Here is a 24,240-nt window from a genome sequence, read left to right on the forward strand (position 1 = left end):
GAGGCAGGGCCGGGAGCAAAAGCACCGGAAACTGTAAAAATGGAGGGGCTACTGGTGCTGGGAGGCTATGCTCCCCCCTTTTTAACATGGCATAGTTTGGGAGGGCAGGAGGCAGCATTGCCCGTCCCCCACAAACAGCAAACCTCAGGAAGGTGTAGAGCAAAGCCAGCAGGGGCTGCGCTTTGCTGCAGGGGAGCTGTGATCAGCTCCCCTCTGCAATGCACAGCCCCTGACTATGCCACTCTGCGCCCACCCACCTATGCCATGTTAAGGGGGGGGGAAGAATGGCCCTCTGGTGTCCCCAGTTCCAGCACCGGTGGCTGGGGGAGCACAAGCCAGTGGCTCCTACTGTGCACCCAGCTCCCGCTGCTAGTGTCAGCTGGGCTGGGGAGGGAGGGGACTTCCTCTTCTGCAAGGTAAACATCATAAGTGGCAAAATTAATAAAATCACAAAATTCCCCATTTTCTGAATGTCTAAATTTCAGATGGTAATGACCTAATAAATCAATAGGTTAAGATTTAAAAAATTAAGTCTTAAAACCTTGTTGTGGTAGTCCTAAGTCTTCCTTCTTATACCAATTTTGTCAACTTCTTTTCTCTGTGTGTGTGTGTGTATATATATGATAAAACTACCTAACGCACCTAATCTGGTTAAAGTCATAAGTGATTGTACCCTACTATCCTATGAGCATGGTTATGATTTTGTCAAAGAAATCACAGAAATCTTGAATTTGAATGAAGTCTGAAATCTTGGAAATGGCTGTTAAAATTTTTTTTAAAAAAACTACATTTCATTAGGTCCCCCCAAACCAAATTGCATTGGGACTTGGATCGCAGCAGCACTCAGGTTGGGCCCGTCCTCCGTTCCACAAATGGAGGCAGGGGCAGATGGGCCCAACCCGAGTGCTGCTACAACCCCGTGTGCTAGGTTGCAATACCTGGATAGGGAAGACTGGCACAGCCCTGAGGGACAGGAACTGCCACCCCAGGTTGAACTTGCACTCCAAACCATGCTACTCCCAGGCTTCATCCTTCAGCACCTGGGTATGTTGATGTAGCAAAAGCTACATTTCTCTCTCTCCCTCACACACACACCCGCCGTCTGCCATGAAACTTACCAAAAATTTGTGGGCCAAAAATCGTAGCCTTACCGCTGAGAAATATGGTTTATATAATCATTCTGGTCCCAGGTACACTTACTCTGGTCATCCTATCCCATCATCCTGCTTGCCATAACTGCCATCTTACTTTATATTTTGGTGGAGAAAAGCTTAACCTGGAACGGTGGTGTGAAGTACAGAGGAGAGTATGCACATGTCACTTGACAGAGCCTCACTAACATCCACATTCAACTTCACTTGTTAAAAGCATCTTTTATTTTCCCTCTCAAAAGACTCCAGGATATGAACAAATGGTGATTTGCAGGTGGCTTGACATTCCAAACGAGGACTGCCATACTCCCAAGTCCAGTTTTATACATCCAAAATTAAGTTTTGAAGGTGGAATGTCACTTGCATAAGTCTTTTCTGTGTCCTCTCTGTTAATCTGGATGGATTGGTATATTGTCTGTTTGACATTAGCACCACTGAATTATAGCTCTGGAAGTTGGCATTCTACAATAAGGGCCTGAAGTCCAATCTGTTCCACAGCAGACACTCACTTTTCATGTTAAATACAATAGAACTTAATTGAACCAATTAACTTGGAGAGGAGTAAGGTTCAAAATTAACCAGCTGGTTAATAAGTTATACTTAGGCTTTAACTTATCACCACGAATGCAATTGTAGTTTAGAAATCTTGTGACACAAGATACCAAAAGCCAGAAAGAATAAGGTTTAGTACTCAAAGTAAAGACTCCTTACTGCAAACTGAGGGTACTAATGACGACAGTCTGAATTTAAGATGGACTTGCTTGGTTGTTGAAGAATGGCTGGAAGATCCTTGGGTTCACTAGCGGAGATCCATTCTTAAAAAACAACCCTCCCAGGGTTACATTCCTGACCAATTCCATTTCGAATTTCTTTGCAGCAATCAACTGGTTGAAACAGTTGAAGTCTAACTCTTTGATCTTTTTTTCCCCCCTCAGAACAACAAGTGGATAAGCACAGATGTTTTTTATGACTACAATTATATATAGTATGTGAGTAAAAGGAGGAGAAAAAGCTTGTATGCGTCTGAAGACAATAAATGCAAAATAATCTATAAAGCTTTTTACTGTTTTATGGTCCAAAATATTGTCAGGGAGGGAAAGAGCTGGGGGTGGGGGGAGGGCATTTATTGAAGTCTAATCTGAAGTTATATATACTCCTACCTGCCTGAGGCCACTGTTAGAAACAGTTCTATGATTTCCCCCTACTAGAGACCCCGAAGATTTCAGGAGAAACAGATGAAGATTCTAGTAGATTTGGTGCTTTCTGGTATTATAAGGAGCAATTAGACCAAATGAGAGCCAGTGTTTTACTCTACTTCCCTTGATTCTGGGCAATGGTGGATGTAGTTGAGGTATCTAGAGGAATGACTTTCTTCACAAGTAGTGCAAAGATATACTTGGGTAAGAAATTTAGCACTGCAATGAGACAGGAAGCTTTGGTGCGCCAAAGCATCTTCTGGGCCTGATTTAGGACACTTTCAAGCAACAGAATCAAAGACTTGTGCCTGATTTCAGTTAGAGGCCATACCTTTCTATAATATTATAGTCTTTAGTTATGCATGATATAGTATATGAAATTAGCAGCCAGTTTACAATACATAAGGCCCAAATCCTACACACAGCTTTAAAAGGGGCACCATTTGGTAATTTTTTTTTCCTTCTCTTCCCCATCCATACCTGAAGGATTTTAAAAACAAAGTAGATAGCTACTATTGAAATGAGCGGTGGATATTTTCAGAGGACCTTCTAATGCTTCCTTCTACCAAGTAACTTCATAGGCTCATGTTGGTTTATTTTCTTGATGGACAAGACCAATACCAAATAGATGGCCTCCAGAAGGAACTGTTGGATCATATTAAAGAAGTTCTGTATTAAAATCACAAATGAGTTTGATTCCCCAGAGTTTAAATTCCAGGGTATTACTAATTAAGAGGTCTCTTGGTTTTTGGTACTGTTTCTCTCCCTCTATGTGTGAAACTTGCAAGCTGCTAACTGTGTTAGTACATTCTAAGACAGAGTCTGTTCTCAAAGCAATTCACAAGAGAGAGAGACTCAAAGCAATACTCTAACAACAGAAACAGCACCCAGAGACTCCCCACCCTTTTGTTGTATTAACCATTGTGATTAAAATAGAGACAGAGGATGTATGTGGATGGATGCTTGGTGTGGATAATAACTGAATGATCAGGGAGGTGCCAGCCTAAGAATCCAGTGTCCATCGGCTGAAGAAGGTGTCAAGTGGAAATAACCAGAGGACCCCACCCGGAGGGCAGACTGGAATCCACCCAACAGCCTCAAGAATGGGAGAACCAAAGAACAAGATAACATCTTGGAGCCGTCAGGAATGTGCTATCTGCTGATTGAGTCAGCAACAGCATGATGAAGCAATTCCCATAGACTGGCATAGGAAGAAATTCCTATAAAAATAGACTCTAAAAAGTGAGAATTTTGGGGTCTGATTCTGCAAACCAACTTCCAGGAGCATCAGATGAGCATCTGACAAGGCCCTGCTCCCTCCTCATGTCCAGGCCACCTGGCCAGTGACTTGGCATGAGCAACTCTAAGGCTGGTAACTATGATAACAACCTTGCAGAACCTGTGTGTGTGTGTGTGTGTGTGTGTGTATGTTTGTATGAATGAATGAATGAGAGAATAAATTTGAGATTGAATGGAATGTTATAACTATAACTAACTGCTTACTATGATCCTTTCTGTATTCACAATAAATGTGGTATTTTGCCTTTTTCCCTTTAATAAGATCCTGCTGGTTTTTATTTTATTGGTACAACATTTTGGTGGAGAATTGCGAAAGGGGGAATATTGGTAAAAAACCTCAGTTATTGTAAATATTGGTGTGCACACCGCCAGCTCTAGTGAGCTAGGCATTTCTATTAGGTTAAACCAGACCTGCTGGCCTCCGAGAAGGTAGCAGGGGACCTGCTGGCCTCCGAGAAGGTAGCCGGAAAAACAGATTAAACCAGACCTGCTGGCCTCTGAGAAGGTAGCAGGGGACCTGCTGGCCTCCGAGAAGGTAGTAGGGAAAACAGATTAAACCAGACCTGCTGGCCTCCGAGAAGGTAGCAGGGGACCTGCTGGCCTCCGAGAGGGTAGCAGGGAAGAACAGGCTAACCGGACCTGCTGGCCTCCGAGAAGGTAGCAGGGAAGAACAGGTTAACCGGACCTGCTGGCCTCCGAGAAGGTAGCAGGGAAGAACAGGTTAACCGGACCTGCTGGCCTCCGAGAAGGTAGCAGGGAGAAACAGGTTAACCAGACCTGCTGGCCTCCGAGAAGGTAGCAGGGAGAAATAGGTTAACTGGACCTGCTGGCCTCTGGGAGGGTAGCAGGGGACCTGCTGGCCTCCGGGAAGGTAGCAGGGGAAAAACGCATAGATTAAGCTATGATTTCAGAATCTAGGCTGTGTCACTTGCTAAGTAATACCAGCAGTGACAAAGAGATTGAAATATCCATGTTAAGATGTTTAAAAGAAAACAGGGTAAGCCAGTACTAGAGGGAGGAATGGAGTCAGAAGGAACTCCAACCTCACCTTTTGTTAAAGAAATTACACCTTTTAAACAAATCCTTCAAAAATTTGGGCACAGTCCTTGGACTAAACAAGCCCTAGCTGATGTCTGCACTATTTCGGACCTAGAGGATAGATTGGCTCAGTATATCCTCATATACAAACCTTCTAGTGCTGCCAAAAGAGATGCAGCAGCAATTTGGTTGTTGTGGGAGGCATGTAAGGATTCTTCTCTCCGCTTGTTTTCATGTAAAGAGGAAAAGGCACAAATGGAAAAGGGAGCAGACAATAGGAAGGTGCTGGCTACAAATATCCAAAGCCAGCTGAAAATAGTGAAAGAGGCACTCCAGGAATACAAAAAGAGTGAAAAAGTTAACTCTGCAGAGGCTGGAGGGAGGCAGGTAAAGGGGGAGAAGGTCCTATGTAGGGCACCCCCAGGCATAATTACAAAGAGAAAAGAGAGTAAAAAAAAAAAAAAAGTTAACTCTGCAGAGGCTGGAGGGAATTAAGCAGTTAAACTTTGTATTTCACCCAAACAGCTTTTAACCGAAAATGTTAAAAAGGAAAAGTGTTAGAGCATTCTTGGTTTCTTTGCAGCCATTCTGAAAGAAAAATTGGCCCTTTTCCAAAGGAATGTCTGTAAATTAGCCAGGCAAAAATAAACTGATTAAAATCATTTGACTGGACAATTTAGTCAAATTTGCTAAAAGAACATAAGAGGGTTCTATTGGAACTTAACTGCCTCAAATGTATAAAGGGAATGTAAGATGTAAAAAACAGAGCAGTGTGGAAGGGATGTTAAGGAAAAGAAAATGTGTATGTATCTGTCTGTGTGTGTGTAAATATGTAAAGTTCTAAGGACCAGTTAGTTTTGTTTTTGTTTTAAATAATGCCACTAAAAATCCATTTGACTCTTTAATTCAAAGTTGCAAAACTGACAGACCTTTTTGCTAGACACAGGTAATTAGTGTTGTTTGGCTTTGGGATTTGGCATTTAACCCTTAAAAGGTAACTCAATGCTTTACAAAATTTAAAATGTTTTTAAGTTGTGGCTGCAGCAGGGCAGTCAAAATCAGGAGAATATATAAAAAAAAAATTTTGGATTCTTTTTGTTTGTTTGTTTTTGTAACAAAATAGCAGATGAGAGTTGTAGTAAAAAAAAAAAAATTAAAAAAGACAGTGCCTCTCTGAAGCAACAGCAGGGGTGAGGTGCACAAAACAAAAAGGAGCAATGTTAGAAACACTGAGTCTTAAAATGGCTCTGAGTAATCAGACTGTCACTTTGATAAAGGTACATGAAAACTCTGTAAGCAAAAAAAAGAAATAGTGACACCTTATGTAAAAATGGATCTGGATAATGTTATAGAAGTTAAACTATGGAAGGAATGTGCATTTGCCCCAGAACATGTGCAGGGTATATTGTAGAAGGGGCAAAAGAAATGCAAACATACCATGCTACTTAATTAAAATGCTATTAGGGCTCCAAAGGGAGCCACAATAGGTTGGGTTTTCTTTTTCAGATTGCTGTGTGTTTTGGAAGCAGAAGTTAAAAGTAATCAAAACTCTGGTGAAAGTTGATTGTGTCCCTTTTAAGATAGAGTCTCTGAGCTGCTGATGGCTTTAAATCCAAAAGCAGGAAGTTTCTGTGAAAATGCAAATTACCTAAATGATAAAGGAAGGAAAGAACTAGCAGCACAAAGGAGCTGCAGATAAAGGACATACCTGGTCAGCAAACAAATTGTCTAAATAAAAGGCATGGGATAACAAGATAATTTTAATAAATTTAATGATAATAAGTATCCCTGTAACAACGTATAGTGTGTATGATTTTTGGAAAAATCCTTTAAGGTCGTATGGTAATGATGCTTCTCAGTTATTACCTGTAAATAAAACTTAAAGCTTAACACAGCAGAAAAAACATTATAAACTTGGTCTGCTGTATAAGAAGGAAAACTCAGGGATTTAATGACTAAACAGTGGGATAATTTCCCCATAACCCTTAAAAGATAAAAGCCTTTGAAACCTGGCCTGCCTATAGAACAAAAACAGGAAAATATGGGGGCAATTTCTCTGTTTTGCCTGCAATCAGCAAGGGTATTTGTAAAAGAAATATTTTAAGCAATAATCTGCCACCCCAAAAGGGGTAGAAACATGTTCTTTTTGTCTTTCAGAAAATCAGGAAAAGCTGATGCCAGCTGAAAAGCAACCCAATACCATGAATCTACTGTCACAATAGAAATTGTGTTCTGTGTTCTGTGTTCTATGTTTTGTCTTGTGTTTTGTGTTGTTGCTAGCACTGTTGTGTGTTTAAAAAAAAAAAATACTGAAGACCTGCAGGAACTTAAAAATAAATTAAGCTTTCTGTCCCAGCTACAGGACAGCCTGATACAAAAACAAGTACATGCCAATGTAGACTTGGTCCAAATTGGTCTGGGTAACCTAAACGGCCAATGGAATCTTTAGTAATGGCTTAATACTACCACATGGCTTATCCATAAGAAAAAAAAAAATATTAGAAATAGGAAACTACACAGCCATAGCTATGGGATGCACTGAAATGCAGATACTTGCACTAGCTACTTTGGAACACAAAATGTTCTGGGTCATATTGGGAAATATTAAGGGTTTGATGCATTTGTTAAAAAAGAAAGAGATCATTGTTTGACACTTATCAATATGAATGGATGCAATATGTTTCCACTATTGTAAACCAGACTTGTTAATGGGAGAAATTGTTGTCAAAATTGCACACCAACAGTCCCTGGAAGCAAAGGTATTGAAGGTTAACCCACTCCCCATATTACACATGGGATCCTTTTGGCTACCCTGGACCTTGAGCCAGTGGGCTGGGGAGGGAGGGAAGCTATTGGACACTAGAGGTTGTACCGAATGGACTCCTCAAAAGTGGGTGTGCCTCACCTTGCCTGTTGCCCCAGAACCTTGTAGTAAAGATACATCACCAGGATCATGTATGTGGCATGAATTGGAATCACAAACTCAAATTGCCTCACAGTACTTTCTCTTGAATAGGCTACATAGAAAGTGACACTGACTATTATAAATCTTAGTGTCAAAAGGGGGATTATGTTGGATCATATTAAAGAAGTTCTGTATTAAAATCACAAATGAGTTTGATTCCCCAGAGTTTAAATTCCAGGGTATTACTAATTAAGAGGTCTCTTGGTTTTTGGTACTGTTTCTCTCCCTCTATGTGTGAAACTTGCAAGCTGCTAACTGTGTTAGTACATTCTAAGACAGAGTCTGTTCTCAAAGCAATTCACAAGAGAGAGAGACTCAAAGCAATACTCTAACAACAGAAACAGCACCCAGAGACTCCCCACCCTTTTGTTGTATTAACCATTGTGATTAAAATAGAGATAGAGGATGTATGTGGATGGATGCTTGGTGTGGATAATAACTGAATGATCAGGGAGGTGCCAGCCTAAGAATCCAGTGTCCATCGGCTGAAGAAGGTGTCAAGTGGAAATAACCAGAGGACCCCACCCGGAGGAATCCACCCAACAGCCTCAAGAATGGGAGAACCAAAGAACAAGATAACATCTTGGAGCCGTCAGGAATGTGCTATCTGCTGATTGAGTCAGCAACAGCATGATGAAGCAATTCCCATAGACTGGCATAGGAAGAAATTCCTATAAAAAGAGACTCTAAAAAGTGAGAACTTTGGGGTCTGATTCTGCAAACCAACTTCCAGGAGCATCAGATGAGCATCTGACAAGGCCCTGCTCCCTCCTCATGTCCAGGCCACCTGGCCAGTGACTTGGCATGAGCAACTCTAAGGCTGGTAACTATGATAACAACCTTGCAGAACCTGTGTGTGTGTGTGTGTGTATGTTTGTATGAATGAATGAATGTGAGAATAAATTTGAGATTGAATGGAATGTTATAACTATAACTAACTGCTTACTATGATCCTTTCTGTATTCACAATAAATGTGGTATTTTGCCTTTTTCCCTTTAATAAGATCCTGCTGGTTTTTATTTTATTGGTACAACAGAACCACATGACAATGTGGTAACGCATTATCTGCTCCATGATTTCTTCAGTGCTTTCATAGGTCTCTGAAATTTTTCCCAGTATTAGAGACCCACGCACTATTTTTGGTACCAGGTTCATTTTCTCATCCTGTTTATCACAGGCTACATTGACTAAAACGGCTACATTTCACACAGATTCATTGGTCTCCAGAGCTTTAATTTTTATGGTGGCCATTTTAAGTGGGATATGTTCAATTTTTTTTCTTGTTTATTAGTCTCACGAGTAGTTTGCACCAGCCACTCAGATCTAAATCTTGCACTATTATATCCACAAGCATAATTAGCAAAGTGATCTGTCCATCATTGTCAAACTTCAAGCAACAATATAGCTGTTATTCTTCCTTGACACATAAAAGTAAAGGTTAAGTATAACACCTCACTTGTTCCACAGTGAAGAATGTCTAGCATGACCTTTGCTAATGCTATAACCACAGATAAGAAAAATTTCAAAGTACAGTACATCTTTAATAATTTTTCTGCATGTCTGTCTGATGTTATGAAGGATTACAACCCCTACTTAGACATCTTGTTCTTATGATTTTATGGCTATTTCTTATTAAACTACTGGTCTCCGGTTTTCAGATGACAGATTATACTATCTGAGTACTGGAACAACTTATACTGGATGCAAAATGACAACAGTGGATAAATTGCATTATAGCCCCTTATCAGAATTTACTGAAAAGGGATCCATCCTGAATCAATTAGTAAAGGTGAAATTTCACTTCTGTTTTATGTACATCAGAAAAACAGGGATTTAAAATTAGACCCAGGTAACATTTTAAACTATTTCATTTAACTATTTTAGTCAAATCAAATATTAAACTTTTCAAACAGCAATTAACTGAAACGGAAAAAAAAACAGTGTTCTCATAAATTTATCAGAAGGGTAGCCATGTTAGTCTGTGTCCACAAAAACAATGAGGAGTCTGGTGGCACCTTAAAGACTAACAGATTTATTTGGGCATAAGCTTTTGTGGGTAGAACACCCACTTCTTCAGATCTGAAGGTTTCTTACCCACAAGGTTTACGCCCAAATAAATCTGTTAGTCTTTAAGGTGCCACTGTTCTCATAAATTTAGAGACTACAATAACGTTTCCCACACTTTCGAAAGCAGCAGACCTCCCTTCAGGAAAAGGGAACAAATCATGCCCCTCTGGAAACCTTGTGCATTTCTAGGCCTATCCAAAAAATAATCGTCTTCATAATGACACATCCTCTTTTCTTACATGCTTTGATAAGCAGTGAAATAGTTAACTGTTGACATTTAAATTATTATTTGACATCTGAATTAGCACCCACTGAAATGAATAAGTTCATACTTCAGCTACTGTTCCTGGCTCCTTGCAAACTCAGTATATGCCTTCACAGCAGAGTTAACCTACGTGATCAGTACCCAGCTGTGAGCACCCTGGTTAGTCTAGACTGGACATGAGCAACCCTACATCTAAGTCATATCTGTGTTACTGTGTCCTCACTGGTTCTTCATTCACCTACATGTGTCTCTGGGGGCATATTCCATCCTTCTTTGTGCTGAGAAACTAGGATTCTTTCACAGTTAGTATTGTCAATTGCAGAAGAATTTGTCTGTTCTTCAGGAATAGCAATGGAAGACTATCAGCATTTGAGTGATTTTTGTCTGTGTCCTCACTGGAAAGTGGGTGGATTCCAGTTTAGGCTTAAATGCACCTCCAAACCCAGATAGAGGTTTTTGTATGTGGATGCGGTTGAGCTAAAAACCTAAGAGTCTGGGCTGACTCTGCAATGAAGACATACCCTCAGATACTGTTGCACTGCTGACACTTGGATAGCTTCCAATTTCTCTTTTCACTCACATATGTTGGCAAGTGGCATGTGTGTGCATTTGGTGCAAGCAGTCATGGCCCTCAAAGACCACGCAGGAGCTCTTGAGGCCAGAGTGGCTGAACTGGAGGAGCTAAGGAAGAAAGACTTTCTGGGACAAAGTGGAGAAGTCCGACCCCTACTCTGACAGCCTCTGTGCTGTTGAGGAGGAAAAAATTCTAATTGGAGAACATCAAAGTGGAGTGGAAGGAAATGATCCCATAGTTGAGACTCTCCTTCCAGATGATGTCATAGTACCCTCTCACACTGAGGACACCCCTCTGGATGAGGGGACCCCAGTTATTAGGAAGATTGGTAATAGTAATGGGAGATCATAGGAAATATAAATAACTGTTTGTAATCACCTGGAGACCCTCATGGAGGTAAACTGCCTGCTAGGTGCAAAGGTTGCTGATCTCTTGAGACATGGAGTCCAAATTTAGGTTGCTAGATATGAGATTAAAGCCTAGGACCTCCATGGTAGCATTCTCCAAAATGCTTCCAGTTCCATGCATGTGTCCAATTAGACAGACAGAACTGCAGGATCTCAACATGCAGATGAAACTATGACATAGTGAGGAAGTTTTTAGGATTATTAGGAATTGAGGAATATTTTTGGGAAAGGAGGAGCCTATATAGGAAGGATGGGCTCCACCTAAACCAAAACAGAACCAGATAGCTGACATGTAAAATTAAGAAGGTTACAGAGGAGTTTTTTTAAACTAAGGGGGGTCGGGGAAGCTGACAAGTGCAGAGGAGCACACTTTTTGGGACAGAGACATCCCTTAGGGGAGGATCTTTTAATGGGGATTCTCTATATCCTATTAAAAAGGATAGGATAGAAACTGATAAAATACAGGTAGTAGCTGAAGAGAAACAGAAAGATCACATCACATGAAGGCAGACCACTATATATTGATACATTTTATAACTGCTTATATACAAATGCTAGAAATCTAAATACTAAGATGGGTGAACTTGCGTGCCTGGTATTAAACGAGGATATTGATATAGTAGGCATCACAGAAACCTGATGGTATGATGATATTGGGACAAAATATATGTGAATGACAGAGTAGGTTGTTCTGGTGGGGGAGTGGCACTATAAATGAAAGCATGCATATAGAGTCAAATTCAGTAAAAATCTTAAATGAATCAAACTGTACCATGGAATTTCTATGGATAGAAATTCCATGCTTGAGTATAATAGGAATATACTACCAACCACCTGACTAGGTGGATGAAAGTTATTACGAAATGCTCAGGGAGATGAGAAGCTATAAAAATAGAAAACTCAGTAATAGTGAGGGATTTCAACTGTCCCCGTATTGACTAGGTACATGTCAGCCCAGGATGGGATGCACAAATAAAATTGCTAGACACTATTAATAACTGCTTCTGGAGCAGCTAGTTCTGGAACTCACAAGGAGAGAGGCATTTTTTGATTTAGTCTTAAGTGGCACACAAGAGGTGAATATAGCTGAACCACTCAGTAATAACAATAGCGTAACTAAATTTAACATTTAAAATATACCAAAGCAGCTCCCACAGTAGCATTTAACTTCAAAAAGGGTAACGACACAAATATGAGGACACTAGTTAAAAACAGAAATTAAAAGGAACAGTGACAAGAGTGAAATGCCACCCAACTGCATGGAAACTATTACAAAACACCATAATTGAGGCTCAAATTACATGTATACCCAAAATTAAACAACACAGTAAGAGGATCAAAAAAATGCAATGGCTAAACAAAGTAAAAAGAGGAAGTTAGAGACAAAAGAAAATTTAAATATTGGAAGTCAAATCCTACTGAAGAAAATAGAAAGCAGCATAAACTCTGGCAAGTCAAGTATAATTATAAAGGCCAATAAAGAATTTGAAGAGCAACTAGCGAAAGACAAAAACTAAACAGCAAAAAATACTTGAAGTATATGAGAAGCAGGAAGCCTGTCAAACACTCAGTGAGGCCACTGGATGATGGAGGTGCCAAAGGAGCAGTCTAGAAAGACAAAGCTGTTGCAGAGAAGCTAAACGAAGCCTTTGATCAATCTTCACTACAGGAGGATGGGAGGGAGATTCCCACACCTGAGCCATTTTTAGGTGACAAATCTGAGTAACTGTCCCAGATTAAGGCATCAATAGACGAAGTTTTGGAACAAACTGATAACCTGAAAAGTACTAACTCACCACGACCAGATGGTATTCATGCAAAAGTCCTGATGGAACCGAAGTATGCAATTGTAGAACTACTAGCTGTGGTATATCACCGATCACTTAAGTCAGCCTCTGTACCAGGTAACAGGAAGATACATAATGTAACACCAATTTTTTTAAAAGGCTCCAGATGCCATCTGGCAATTACAGGCCGGTAAGCTTAACTTTCAGGCAAATTGGTTAAAGCTATAGTAAAGAAGAAAATCATCACACAAACAGATTAACATTATTTATTGGCGAAGAGTCAACATGACTTTTGTGAAGGGAAATCATGCCTCACCAAATCTATTAGAATTCTTTGAGAGGGTCAAACAAACGTGGACAAAGGTGATCCAGTGCAGATAGTGTCAAAGGTTTTCTGAAAGTCCGAGTATAAGGTCCTTCACCAAAGGCTCTTAAGCAAAATAAGCAGTCATGGAATAAGAGGGAAGGTCCTCGCGTGGATTGGTAATTGGTTAAAAGACAGGAAAAAGGGTAGGAATAAATGGTCAGTTTTCAGAAGGGAGAGAAGTAAATAGTGGTGTCCCCCAGGGGTCTCTACTGGGACCTGTGCTATTAGACATATTCATAAATGATCTGGAAAAAGGGATAAACAGTGAGATGGCAAAATTTGCAGACACAAAATTACTCAAGATAGTGAAGTCCAAAGCAGGCTATGAACAGCTGCAAAGAGTTTTCACAGTAGTGGGTGACTGGACGACACCAAAATAGCAGATGAAATTCAATGTTGATAAATGCAAAGTAATGCACATTGGAAAACAATCTCAGCTATACCCACAAAATGATGGGGTCTAAATTAGCTGTTACCACTCAAGAAAGATCTTGGAGTCATTGTAGACAGTTCTCTGAAAAAATCTCCTCAAAATGTGCAGTGGCAGCCAAAAAAGCTAACAGAATGTTAGGAACCATTAAGAAAGGGATTGAGAAGACAGAATATATAATGCCACTATATAAATCCATGGTACGCCCACACCTTGAATACCACATACAGTTCTGGTTTCCCCATTTCAAAAAACAGATATTAGAAATGGAAAAGGTACAGAGCAGGGCAACAAAAATTATTAGGGGTATGGAACAGCTTCCAGATGAGGAGAGATACAAAAACTGGGACAGTGGTCTCTTTTCCAAGGTGAACAAAGGGAAGATATGATAGGTGTCTATAAAACCATAAATGGGGTGTAGAAAGTGAATAGGGAAGTGTTATTTTTTACCTCTTCACATAACAGAAGGAAATACATCTTCACACAACGCGCAGTCAACCTGTGGAACTCGTTGCCATGGGGTGTTGTGAAGGCCAGAAGTATAACAGAGTTCAAAGAAGAATTAGATAAGTTCACGGAGGAGAAGTTTATCAATGGCAATTTACCAAGATCATCAGAGATGCAACCCCATGCTCTGGGTGTCCCTAAGTTTCTTACTCCCAGATGCTGGGACTGGACACCAGAAGATGGATCACTCAATTGCCCTGGCCACTGTCAGAAAAAAGGGTACTGGGCTAGCCGGACCACTGGTCTGACCCGTTATGGACATTCTTATGTTCTCACCCCCTTCCCACCACCCCATTCCTCCCCTCTCACACACACACACACACTCATGATCTTTGAATCCTGAGGGGAGTAAAACCTGAACTTCTGGAAATGTTGCACTAGAATACTTAATTCTTGAGGATTTGCTAAATGCTGCACTTAGGCTGTTTTAGGAGGGTCATCCAAAGATAATACAATTTTTCATCTCTTCTCCCATTTCAAGCAAAATATAAATGTCCTATTTTTACATACCATACACATGCACATAGCTTCACATATTTTTGTATCTTTCTAATAAATCAAAGCTATGCATCATCTTGCGGGCATCAGGAAATTAGTTCACTTTTACTATTTCTAGAATAATGAAGGCTAACAATAGTTTCTATATTCTAATGAGCAATTTTCAGGTTTTTTCCTGTTGTACAAGGTTTAAGCCAACATTAATCTGTGCATAAGGAAGCAGTGTTCTCCACTCAACCTCCCCTTTAGCTGCTGCTCTTCTTTTCAGTTCTGCACCATTTCTAAATTTAAAAGATATTTCTAAAATGCATTACGTTAGTCTTCTGTCCACATTCTTCTTCCAATACAGCTGTAACTTTTTCAAGCTAATTTCAGGCTGAAGAAATGTTTAACACTAATTTATAGCTATATCTCTTGCAACATTTATGGGTACAACTATAGGCCATCTCACAGAAGAGAAAACCAGTTAAAGATTTTCTCCATTTCAAGTCAATTAACAGGTCACTCACTCCTCGCCAGAAGATACTTGTGAAAGTTCCACTTTTGCACTTCCATGGAAGTGGTAGCTACATCCCTGGTCTAGCATTTAATTTTTATTTTTTGTTTTTACCGTGTGAAGTGACAAAGTGATCTGAATCAGAGTAGTGTAATACAGTGCAATTACCTACATATGGTATAGCGCCGATATGCTTCATTATCTTCATTCAGAGGAGCAAGATGACATAACTTGTGACAAGGCAATGCAGCTGTCACCTGAGTCTGTTAACTACTATACAAAACATGCTATGCAAAAAACATCAGTATCACAACAGGTGGGAAGAGCACGTGTGTCACCACTGTAATCTCCTCAACTGATTTACTGTCCTAACATACATGTCACTAAGTACAAAAGCACAAACTACTCACCAAATAAATTGCTTGAATGTCCTTGCTTAGATATGGGTTTCAGTTCATTTAATCCCCAAGCGTAACGCTTATAATTATCCCAGGAATGTTTCATCATCTGGAGGGAAATGAAAGCAGGATTATAATGTTGATTTAACAAGAAAACATAACAGTAAATACTGAGAATATACTGTATTTTCAAGAAGTGTTGAATTTATTTACGCATTGAATTATGGTTGTATGTATTAGAAGTGTAAGATATTTCATCAAACAACAATTTAACAGCACTGTGTTACTGATGCGATACTATGGTTATACTAGAGGTTCCATTTCAATTAAATCCTCAAATTTACAATAGAGACCAATTAATTCTCATCAAGATGAAATTTGATATATACACAGTATATTAATTCAGTTAAGAATTTTCCTTGGGTAAATGGCTGGAACCAAGACAAGTAAATATTACTTTGAAGACAGTCTGACATGCATTCTCCTGGAGCAGGAGAGCGCAATTTTTAACAGGTCAAAATTTGGCAAAGATTAAGAGTAGTTTTCAATATCTGGCAAAGAGATTGTGGCTTGGATACAAACCAGCTGGTTCAAGATCCGTACAAGTAACATCAGCTGAAGCGGGTTAGGCAAAATACGTGGGGGGAAAATTGATATCGCTACCATAGCTGCTCGCTGCTTCATTTAAGAAGATATGTTGATATTTTAAAATTACTATAATTTGCAACAGTGAATGGAGAGAGGCAGTGTCATACTAAATACTTTGCTGCTTCTGGATGTCATTTAGCGGCAGTAGCCAATGCTTTCTTTCTATAATTGAACATTCACACTAATGCAAATATATACCCATATCAATAGGTATGTTGGTCTCTGAAAGTACTAAACTCATTTTGAGGAATTCCATTACCTCAAGGGAAGATTACTAAGGCCTGAGCTACACCAGCAAATTAGAGCCATTTAACCACACTAGTCCGGGGCGCAAAAATAAATAAATAAAATAAATAAAAATCCATGTCTGAGTGGTGTACTTAAACCAGCCTCAGCCCAGGTATAGACAGCATTAGAGCGACAGAAGAATTTTTATGTCGACCTAGCTATTGCCTCTTGGAGAAGGGGATGACCTACACCAACAGGATAAGTCCTCCTGTCAGCATAGGTAGCATCTACACTGGTTCAGCTGTAGCATTTTAAGTGGACACAACCTCTAAAACACGTCGTCACCTGAACAGAATATTTCTTCAAGTGTGTTGTTTTCTCAGAGCCACAGAACCTATATATATGAACACTAAACCACACCTAGCCAGACCATGATGCTTCTCTGGAATGTACTGAAGCGGAGGTTTGTAAAACGTGGGATGTGCCCCCCAGATGGAGAGCACATGACAAGGCTGTCGAACAGACACTAGTACCTGATGGGGCCACACTGAAGGACTGGTGTCAGGAGCGGGTTTTGTCTGGCAGAAGTGGATGGGGCTATGAGAGCGCGTCTCAACTGCTGGAACAAGGCTCCTTGCCAGTCTTGCTACCTCACTGCTGCAGCAGCCACCAACTAGCAGTTGACCTTCTCTGCTGGGGAGACCAAGCAGAAACTCTGCAAACAGAGAGCAGAACTCTGGACCCCGGGAGTAGTGACCCCCTTGCTGGACAGTGCTACCTCCTAATCCCAGACCTTCAGAATGGCTCCATCTACACAAGTCTGCTGGACTGGTGAGGACCCATCACCACTCTCTAGTTAGGCTGGGTCCCTATGCCCACCCCGCTTATCTGAATACCCATCTTCCAGCAAGTTGGATTCAGTCCTGGAAGGAAACTCCTGCGTAAATGAGGAGGAGGAGGAGGAGGAGGGAGGCCTATGTCAATAGGACAGAGCTTGATAAAGGGATGGCAACAAGGTTGCTCCTCAACACACACAGTGCCCTCTTCTGGGGTGGTGGGGGGCAACAGCTCCGACAAAGCTAAGTGAAAAGAAAATGAGTACTTGTGGCACCTTAGAGACTAATTTATCTGAGCATAAGCTTTCGTGAGCTACAGCTCACTTCATCGGTGAAGTCCGATGAAGTGAGCTGTAGCTCACGAAATCTTATGCTCAAATAAATATGTTAGTCTCTAAGGTGCCACAAGTACTCATTTTGTTTTTGCGAATACAGACTAACACAGCTGCTACTCTGAAACCTACAAAGCTAAATGTTTCACAGTTAGCAAGCCATTAAGATGGATGTCTATTTATACCTCTCAAATAACCTTTTCATAACAAATACTCCTGTGAAATATTAAGTCAAGAGGCAGCAAGATATTTTTATCCCCCCCGAGCTGCTCTGCATATATGTAAACCAGAAAGTATGTTAACCAATAATTTTTTTCACAATCTAGTTTTAAACCAGGGGTCAGCAACCTATGGCACGCTGCTGCCTGCCAGGTCCCAGCCACCGGCCCCGCTCAGACCGCTGCCGAACCCAGGCCAGGACCCTGGAAGGCAGCAGCGTGCCATTAAAAATACTGCCTGACTCAGCTGGCTCTTCTTTGCTCCCCCGGCCAGGTCGAAGAAGCTTGATTCTGTTGGCTGCTGCTGCAAAGCAGGCAAGCTCCCTCCTCCCCTGCCTATTACCCCAGCATTCGGGGTTCCTGCCCCTCCTCCTCTTCCTCCCTGCCGCCAATCAGCTGATGGCCCTTGTACGGGAGGAGGAGAAGCAGAGCCCTAGCACGCTCACTACTCTGAGGAGGAAGTGGGGGCGGGAGTGGGGGGTGGAGTCAGGGTATATCCCCTCCAGGCCCCTGCTGTGAGCCGCTCTGGACAGGGGGCTGTGAGCCCCCCAGCCCACACCCCCCGACCCCCGCACCTCCCCCCCCCCACACACACACCCAGCCCTCCGCCCTGACCCCCGCACCTCCCCCCCCCCCACACACACACCCAGCCCTCCGCCCTGACCCCCGCACCTCCCCCCCCCCCACACACACACCCAGCCCTCCGCCCTGACCCCCGCACCTCCCCCCCCCCCACACACACACCCAGCCCTCCGCCCTGACCCCCGCACCTCCCCCCCCCCCCACACACACCCAGCCCTCCGCCCTGACCCCCGCACCTCCCCCCCCCACACACACACACCCAGCCCTCCGCCCTGACCCCCGCACCTCCCCCCCCCACACACACCCAGCCCTCCGCCCTGACCCCCGCACCTCCCCCCCCACACACACACACCCAGCCCTCTGCCCTGACCCCCGCACCTCCCTCCCCCCCGACACACACACACACACCCAGCCCTCTGCCCTGACCCCCGCACCTCCCTCCCCCCCGACACACACACACACACCCAGCCCTCCGCCCTGACCCCCACACTTCCCCCCCTGCACCCCAACCCCCAGCCTGCTCCTTTACCTCCAGCCCTGTGCTCAGTGCACTTCCATCCTCAGCTCAGTGCAGAGAGAGAGGAAGAGACTGGGCTAGAATCAGGGAGAAGGTAGGTACCCACTCTGTGTGGGCAGGGCCGGGATCCCAAACTGGCAGCAGGCTGAGCGGGGACAGCAGCCGGAACCCTGGCTGGCAGGAGGCGGCAGACTGAACCCCAGACCAACACTGGGCTGAGTGGCCGCGAGCCCCGCGTCCCGGCCCGGCCGCGAGCCCCGCGTCCCGGCCGCAGACCCCGCTCAGCCTGCTGCCAGCCTAGGTGAACGGAACCCCAGGCTGGCAGCGGGCTGGCAGCGTAAGATCAGCATTTTAATTTAATTTTAAATGAAGCTTCTTAAACATTTTGAAAACCTTGTTTACTTACATACGACAATAGTTTAGTTATATAATATATAGACTCATAGAAAGAGACCTTCTAAAAAAGTTAATGTATTACTGGCACGCGAAACCTTAAATTAAAGTGAATAAATGAAGACTCGGCACACCACTTCTGAAAGGTTGCCGACCCCTGTTTTAAACAAAGAAAAATCTCCCTGTAAAGTATGTTTCACGAGGCTTCAGCCAGCATCAGTTACAATCTTGTGGAATCATTATAGAGCATTCACTAAGAAGTTAACATAATTCAGAACTTTTAAACTGACACTAGTCTCCAGTATCTCTCAAATCTCAAACTCCAGCTTCATTTGAAGCATATATTTCTTGTAATGCCAACAGCAAAATGAACTGGACACAAATCACATTTGTGATCTAACATTTCATTTTACAATCAACTTCACCACTCTGAACTCACAGAATACATTCTTTAACAGGGGCGTGAAAGTACCATTACATGTATACCTACATTCAAATAACCTCAAATGTTTGACTAACAATATGGGAATTCAGAGTCAATGTTGCTAATCTGTCTACTGCCTAATGACCCTTTATTGTAGATGGTGTCCGGTGACATATAGGCTACAAATGGAACAAAGGAGTTAAAAACTGAAGGGAGCATGTTATATACTGATCGGTGTCTTGACCGTCCATCAAGTCTACACTTATATCCAATAATGAGCAAAGGCAATAAAACCTTCTTCAGATGGTGCTTGTTAACTGTTGAAATTTCTATTTACGGGAGTACACTAGCAATGCTGGACAAGTTAACAGCCTCAAAATTCTGTCACTCACTAAGGGTATATCTACACATACCGTGGATCAGTGCTGCAACAAAGACCCGCTAAATCAACCTCAGATCACTCTCGTCGACTCTGGTACTCCACCAGAACGAGAAGCATAAGGTAAGTCAACTCTCCCATCGACCCAGCACAGTGCATACACTGCAATAAGTCAACCTAAGCTACATCGACTCCAGCTATATTATTCACATAGCGTGAGTTGTATAACATAGGTTGACTTAACCCCGTAGTGTAGATCTTCCCTAAATGTTTGCAATTCCCACCGGCTTCAAAGTTGTATGCCTGCATCCAAGAGAAATATTTGATCTTTATTCTTGGGGATTTTCTGACTAAAACAGTTTGTAGCAGGCTGAACCAAGGTAAAGTTGCACTGCAGCAGTGGAGGCCTGTCTTCATTAAGGGTTTGCATAGGACTCAATTTCCTTAGCATAGACAGGGCCTTACTTACTGTCATTTTATTTCATTTTTAAAGCCAAACCATCCACATTGGTATAAATATGAACAAGAGGAGAATGGATATTTGCTTCCTGTCTTTTTTTGGCTTTTCATTGAGTTATTATTCCATCCTCCCCTAGAATCCAGCAAGCTTCTAGAAGAAACACTCCTGCAGGGCCACACCACCTGCAGCTACAGAGCAAGAGGACGTGGTGGTGGGAATCAACTTCAGAGGAGCAGGTGGGAGAGCAGCATAATTCCTGAACACCAAAAGTTAGTTTATTCAGGTTTCCTTACCCTAGCCCTGAGGTCTGCACTGGGCTATATCCATTCTCCTTCCTCCCCTTCTGTAGCATGTAAAATTGCTCTAAGAGTAAAGTGTGGCTACAGAAGGATGAAGGGAGAATGAATATACCCAGTGCAGACACCAGTATATTTTGTTACTTAAAATAATTGTTTTTCTGTAATCTGTATCTTCAATATATATCCCAATATTATAATTATACCCTTGGGATGGGAAAACATAATCCTCACTTCAATACCCAGTTATGGACCTTAATCAGCACTACATTCTTGTACTCTCTAATACACCTGTGGTCAGATCATGACAAATATTTGTTTTGACCAAAACTTGGCAACTCAATTCCACAAAAATGGGCAAGATTCCCCCCTACCCCATTTTGCAATGAGTTCTGCTTTTGACATGGACTGAAATGTGCTTTATTTAGATAATACTTTCTACCCTCTCCACACATTTTGATAAACTTAACAAGGTATACTGAAATCACCCAAATATTAGACTGAAAGCTGGCTAAAGAAGAAAGATAGAGTTTGTAAAGTTTAGTTTAAACACCAACACAACCATCAAATAATGACAGTATAATTAACATGATTTAATAGGAATCCTAGTTGTCTACTTCATTTAAACAGAGCAGCCCTGACCCCTGAATATCAGATTCTTAACTGCTGATCAAGAAGGATGCTCACTTTCTGCATCTGGGCTCAGCACCTTCCTTTTCAAAACAGCAAAGAGTATTTATATGATATAAAATATTATCTAACAGAGGTATTTGACCCACTGGTGTTGAAATAATTGAAAAATGGCTAGGTCTGTTAGCCAGACCATTGAATCCATCATATTTTGTACAAGACAGTGTATCTTCTATCTAGCAACAGCAGAAAAGAGTAGTAGCAATTATTTTTCTTCTCAGAAACAAATTCTGCCCTGAAAGGTTTCCCAGAATACTTCACAACAGTTTTCTGGAAGGCGAGGATACTTTTATTATGCTCCACAGAGACTTCTGCATATTGCTTGTATTTTACAAGAATCACAATTTGACTGTACTAAGCACTTATCCTAATTATTTCATCTGATGTTCAGATGAGTTTTGTCATTATGTCATGACAGCTTAGAGAAAAGTCTTTTATTTGGTTTCACGGAGACACTTTCCTAATGAAGCAGAAGAGAATCAGAATACTTATCTTTCTGGTTACTAAATATTGCAAGGATACAGGCTGGGTTGTGTTAATAAAAGACCTTAGAAAGACCTTAGCTTTTGTGGTCTTCTGTAGAGCCATTCAGCAAGTAGAGAAAAGCACATATGTTACAGACGTACAATAGGTGAAGTGCACCAAATAGTCAAGTCCCTGGCCCAGAGGAACTTACAGTTAAATGGAATTAGTCGACACAATACAATACAGTGCAGTATGGTCTTTATAGCTGGAATGCTTAATTTAACAGTTGAGCCTTCCTTTTAATCAATAAATGTGGAAACACCAGAACATGAACTGGAAGATTGTATTAGGATTAGCATTAGGAGTGATATTATCATGCCTTAACAATGCCTTAACTTATCATGCCTTATGTTAAAATCAATCAGTGATAAACATGAATTTTTAGTTTTCAGTGTTGTTGCAGCCATGTTGGTCCCAAGATATAAGAGAGACAAGGTGGAGGAGGTAATATCTTTTATTGGACCAACTTCTGTTGGTGAGAGAGACAAGCTTTTGAGCTACGAAGAGCTCTTCAGGTCTTCATGAGTTTTTAGTAATCAGATACAATCATTGTGCAGAGTTGAGTGTATGTGACAAAGACCAGCTTAGAAAACTAGGTAAAAAGTTACCATTTAATATCATTAAAGACACATTCGTCAGTTTAATCAAGTCAAAGAATAAGCATACTTGGCAAAAAATGAAGAGATCAAACTGCCTCGAAGTGAATTCAAAACTGAACTAGCCAAACAGATATTTTAACAAGAGGACTTAAATTTTTGTATTTAATAAGCAATTTTTTATATTTAATAAGCTCCTTTCACAAGTGTTTAATATTTATTGGTATTGAGAAAATTTGAGTGCAGTTCTGCAGCAGCAAGTAGAATGTTCATCTGCTGAAGTTAACCTTAAATTATTGCTAATAGAATGCTTAGCTAGTGGCAGAGCCAACTAACTTTTCAAACTTAAAAATGAAAGACCTCAATGTTCCTTATCTGTCTGATATGATACATATTATAGTGGGTAAGTTTTTAACCTGCAAGTTAATGTCATTAATAGGTTAATTGGGCTATTCTAAAAATCATGTCAACAATAAAAGGACAACATCTTAAGAAAAGAACTACAACGCTCAATGTGGCTACTTATTTGCATCTGTATACTTGCTCTTTTTTCTTCTTCTGTATCCCCTTGTGTGTCTTCAGGTAAAAGTCACACGCTGGTTGAGTGCACAAGCTGAGATACTGCTCTCTAGAAATATCTGAGCTCAGGCATGCAAGGTGCATTCACACCAAGGAAGGGGATTCATACTGGCAATACTCAAAAGACAAGGTAACATTTATTTCTACCACAGAAACTTTGATGCTATCAAATTACTTTTCAAGAAGTAGAAAACTCCCTGAGGTGACCATAGGATTGACTACTATTGTCAAGTCCCACTAATGCTTGAAGAGAACAAGAAGCTATTCCTTTATACAGGCTGTAACTAATTTTTTTCCCCCAGATTGGGCTATCATACAGTAATACTTTCAGCATTCTGACTAGATAGGTGTGGCTGCATTACTAGATTTATATATCTATTTCATAATAGTCTCTTTTTATACAAAATCATCAACTTCCGGGCACCTAGAATTCTGCACGGGGAGAAAAGCTGGAATCTCCTACAAAGACAACTCACATTTGCTGCTTTACATAGCCATGCTGATCTCTCTGATAACAGAAATAGCAGATTATCTTTATGTAGAAGGAACAAAAAAAAGTTAAGAAACTGAAAAAGTAGTATTGTACCATTACAGCAAAATTCTGAATAGTTATAATTATACTAAAAACTATTTTAAATGTAACTTAAAGGTTGCAAAAACACTTGAGAATTGGGCAACCATAAATCTGGTACTTGTAGAGGAATTTCAATTCTGCCCCCTTGTGTACCTATCCTGTAAAGTGAATAAAGTGTGCAGGAATCTTGTAAAGAAAATGATAATATGTCATCATGTAATTAATAACTGTATCAGTATGGGGGTCAAATTAAGACTGCACAGGCCACCCTAAATTTGCCACTTCCTAAGTTTTGACTGCTTGGCTTTGCAACCTTGGCATTCTTTTAACAGATTGAGTATGAAATTTCCTGAGTTTATGGATTTGTTTTTAAAAAACTCAAAGCAAAATCAAGTTAAGTATGTGCAGCTAACAACCTACTCAAGCCTTCTGAATCAACAAGGTTTGAACCTCAAACCTGCAGTATTACAGCAGAGACTGCTACTAGAGCTACAGGTCTAGCAATGTGCTCAAAGTG

General features: G+C 41.2%; 1 protein-coding gene across 1 annotated transcript in view; it reads right to left on the minus strand.

The window, feature by feature from the left end:
* Positions 1 to 24,240, minus strand: part of MAN1A1 (mannosidase alpha class 1A member 1) — a 215,307-nt gene that overhangs the window by 149,065 nt on the left and 42,002 nt on the right. Inside the window, exon 2 of the mRNA XM_073337170.2 lies at positions 15,459 to 15,555. Within this exon, the coding sequence (XP_073193271.1) occupies positions 15,459 to 15,555 (97 nt within the window). The remainder of the gene's footprint in view (positions 1 to 15,458; positions 15,556 to 24,240) is intronic.

The sequence above is a fragment of the Lepidochelys kempii genome, chromosome 3, assembly GCF_965140285.1.
Source record: "Lepidochelys kempii isolate rLepKem1 chromosome 3, rLepKem1.hap1, whole genome shotgun sequence".
In the NCBI taxonomy this organism is placed as follows: Eukaryota; Metazoa; Chordata; order Testudines; family Cheloniidae; genus Lepidochelys; species Lepidochelys kempii.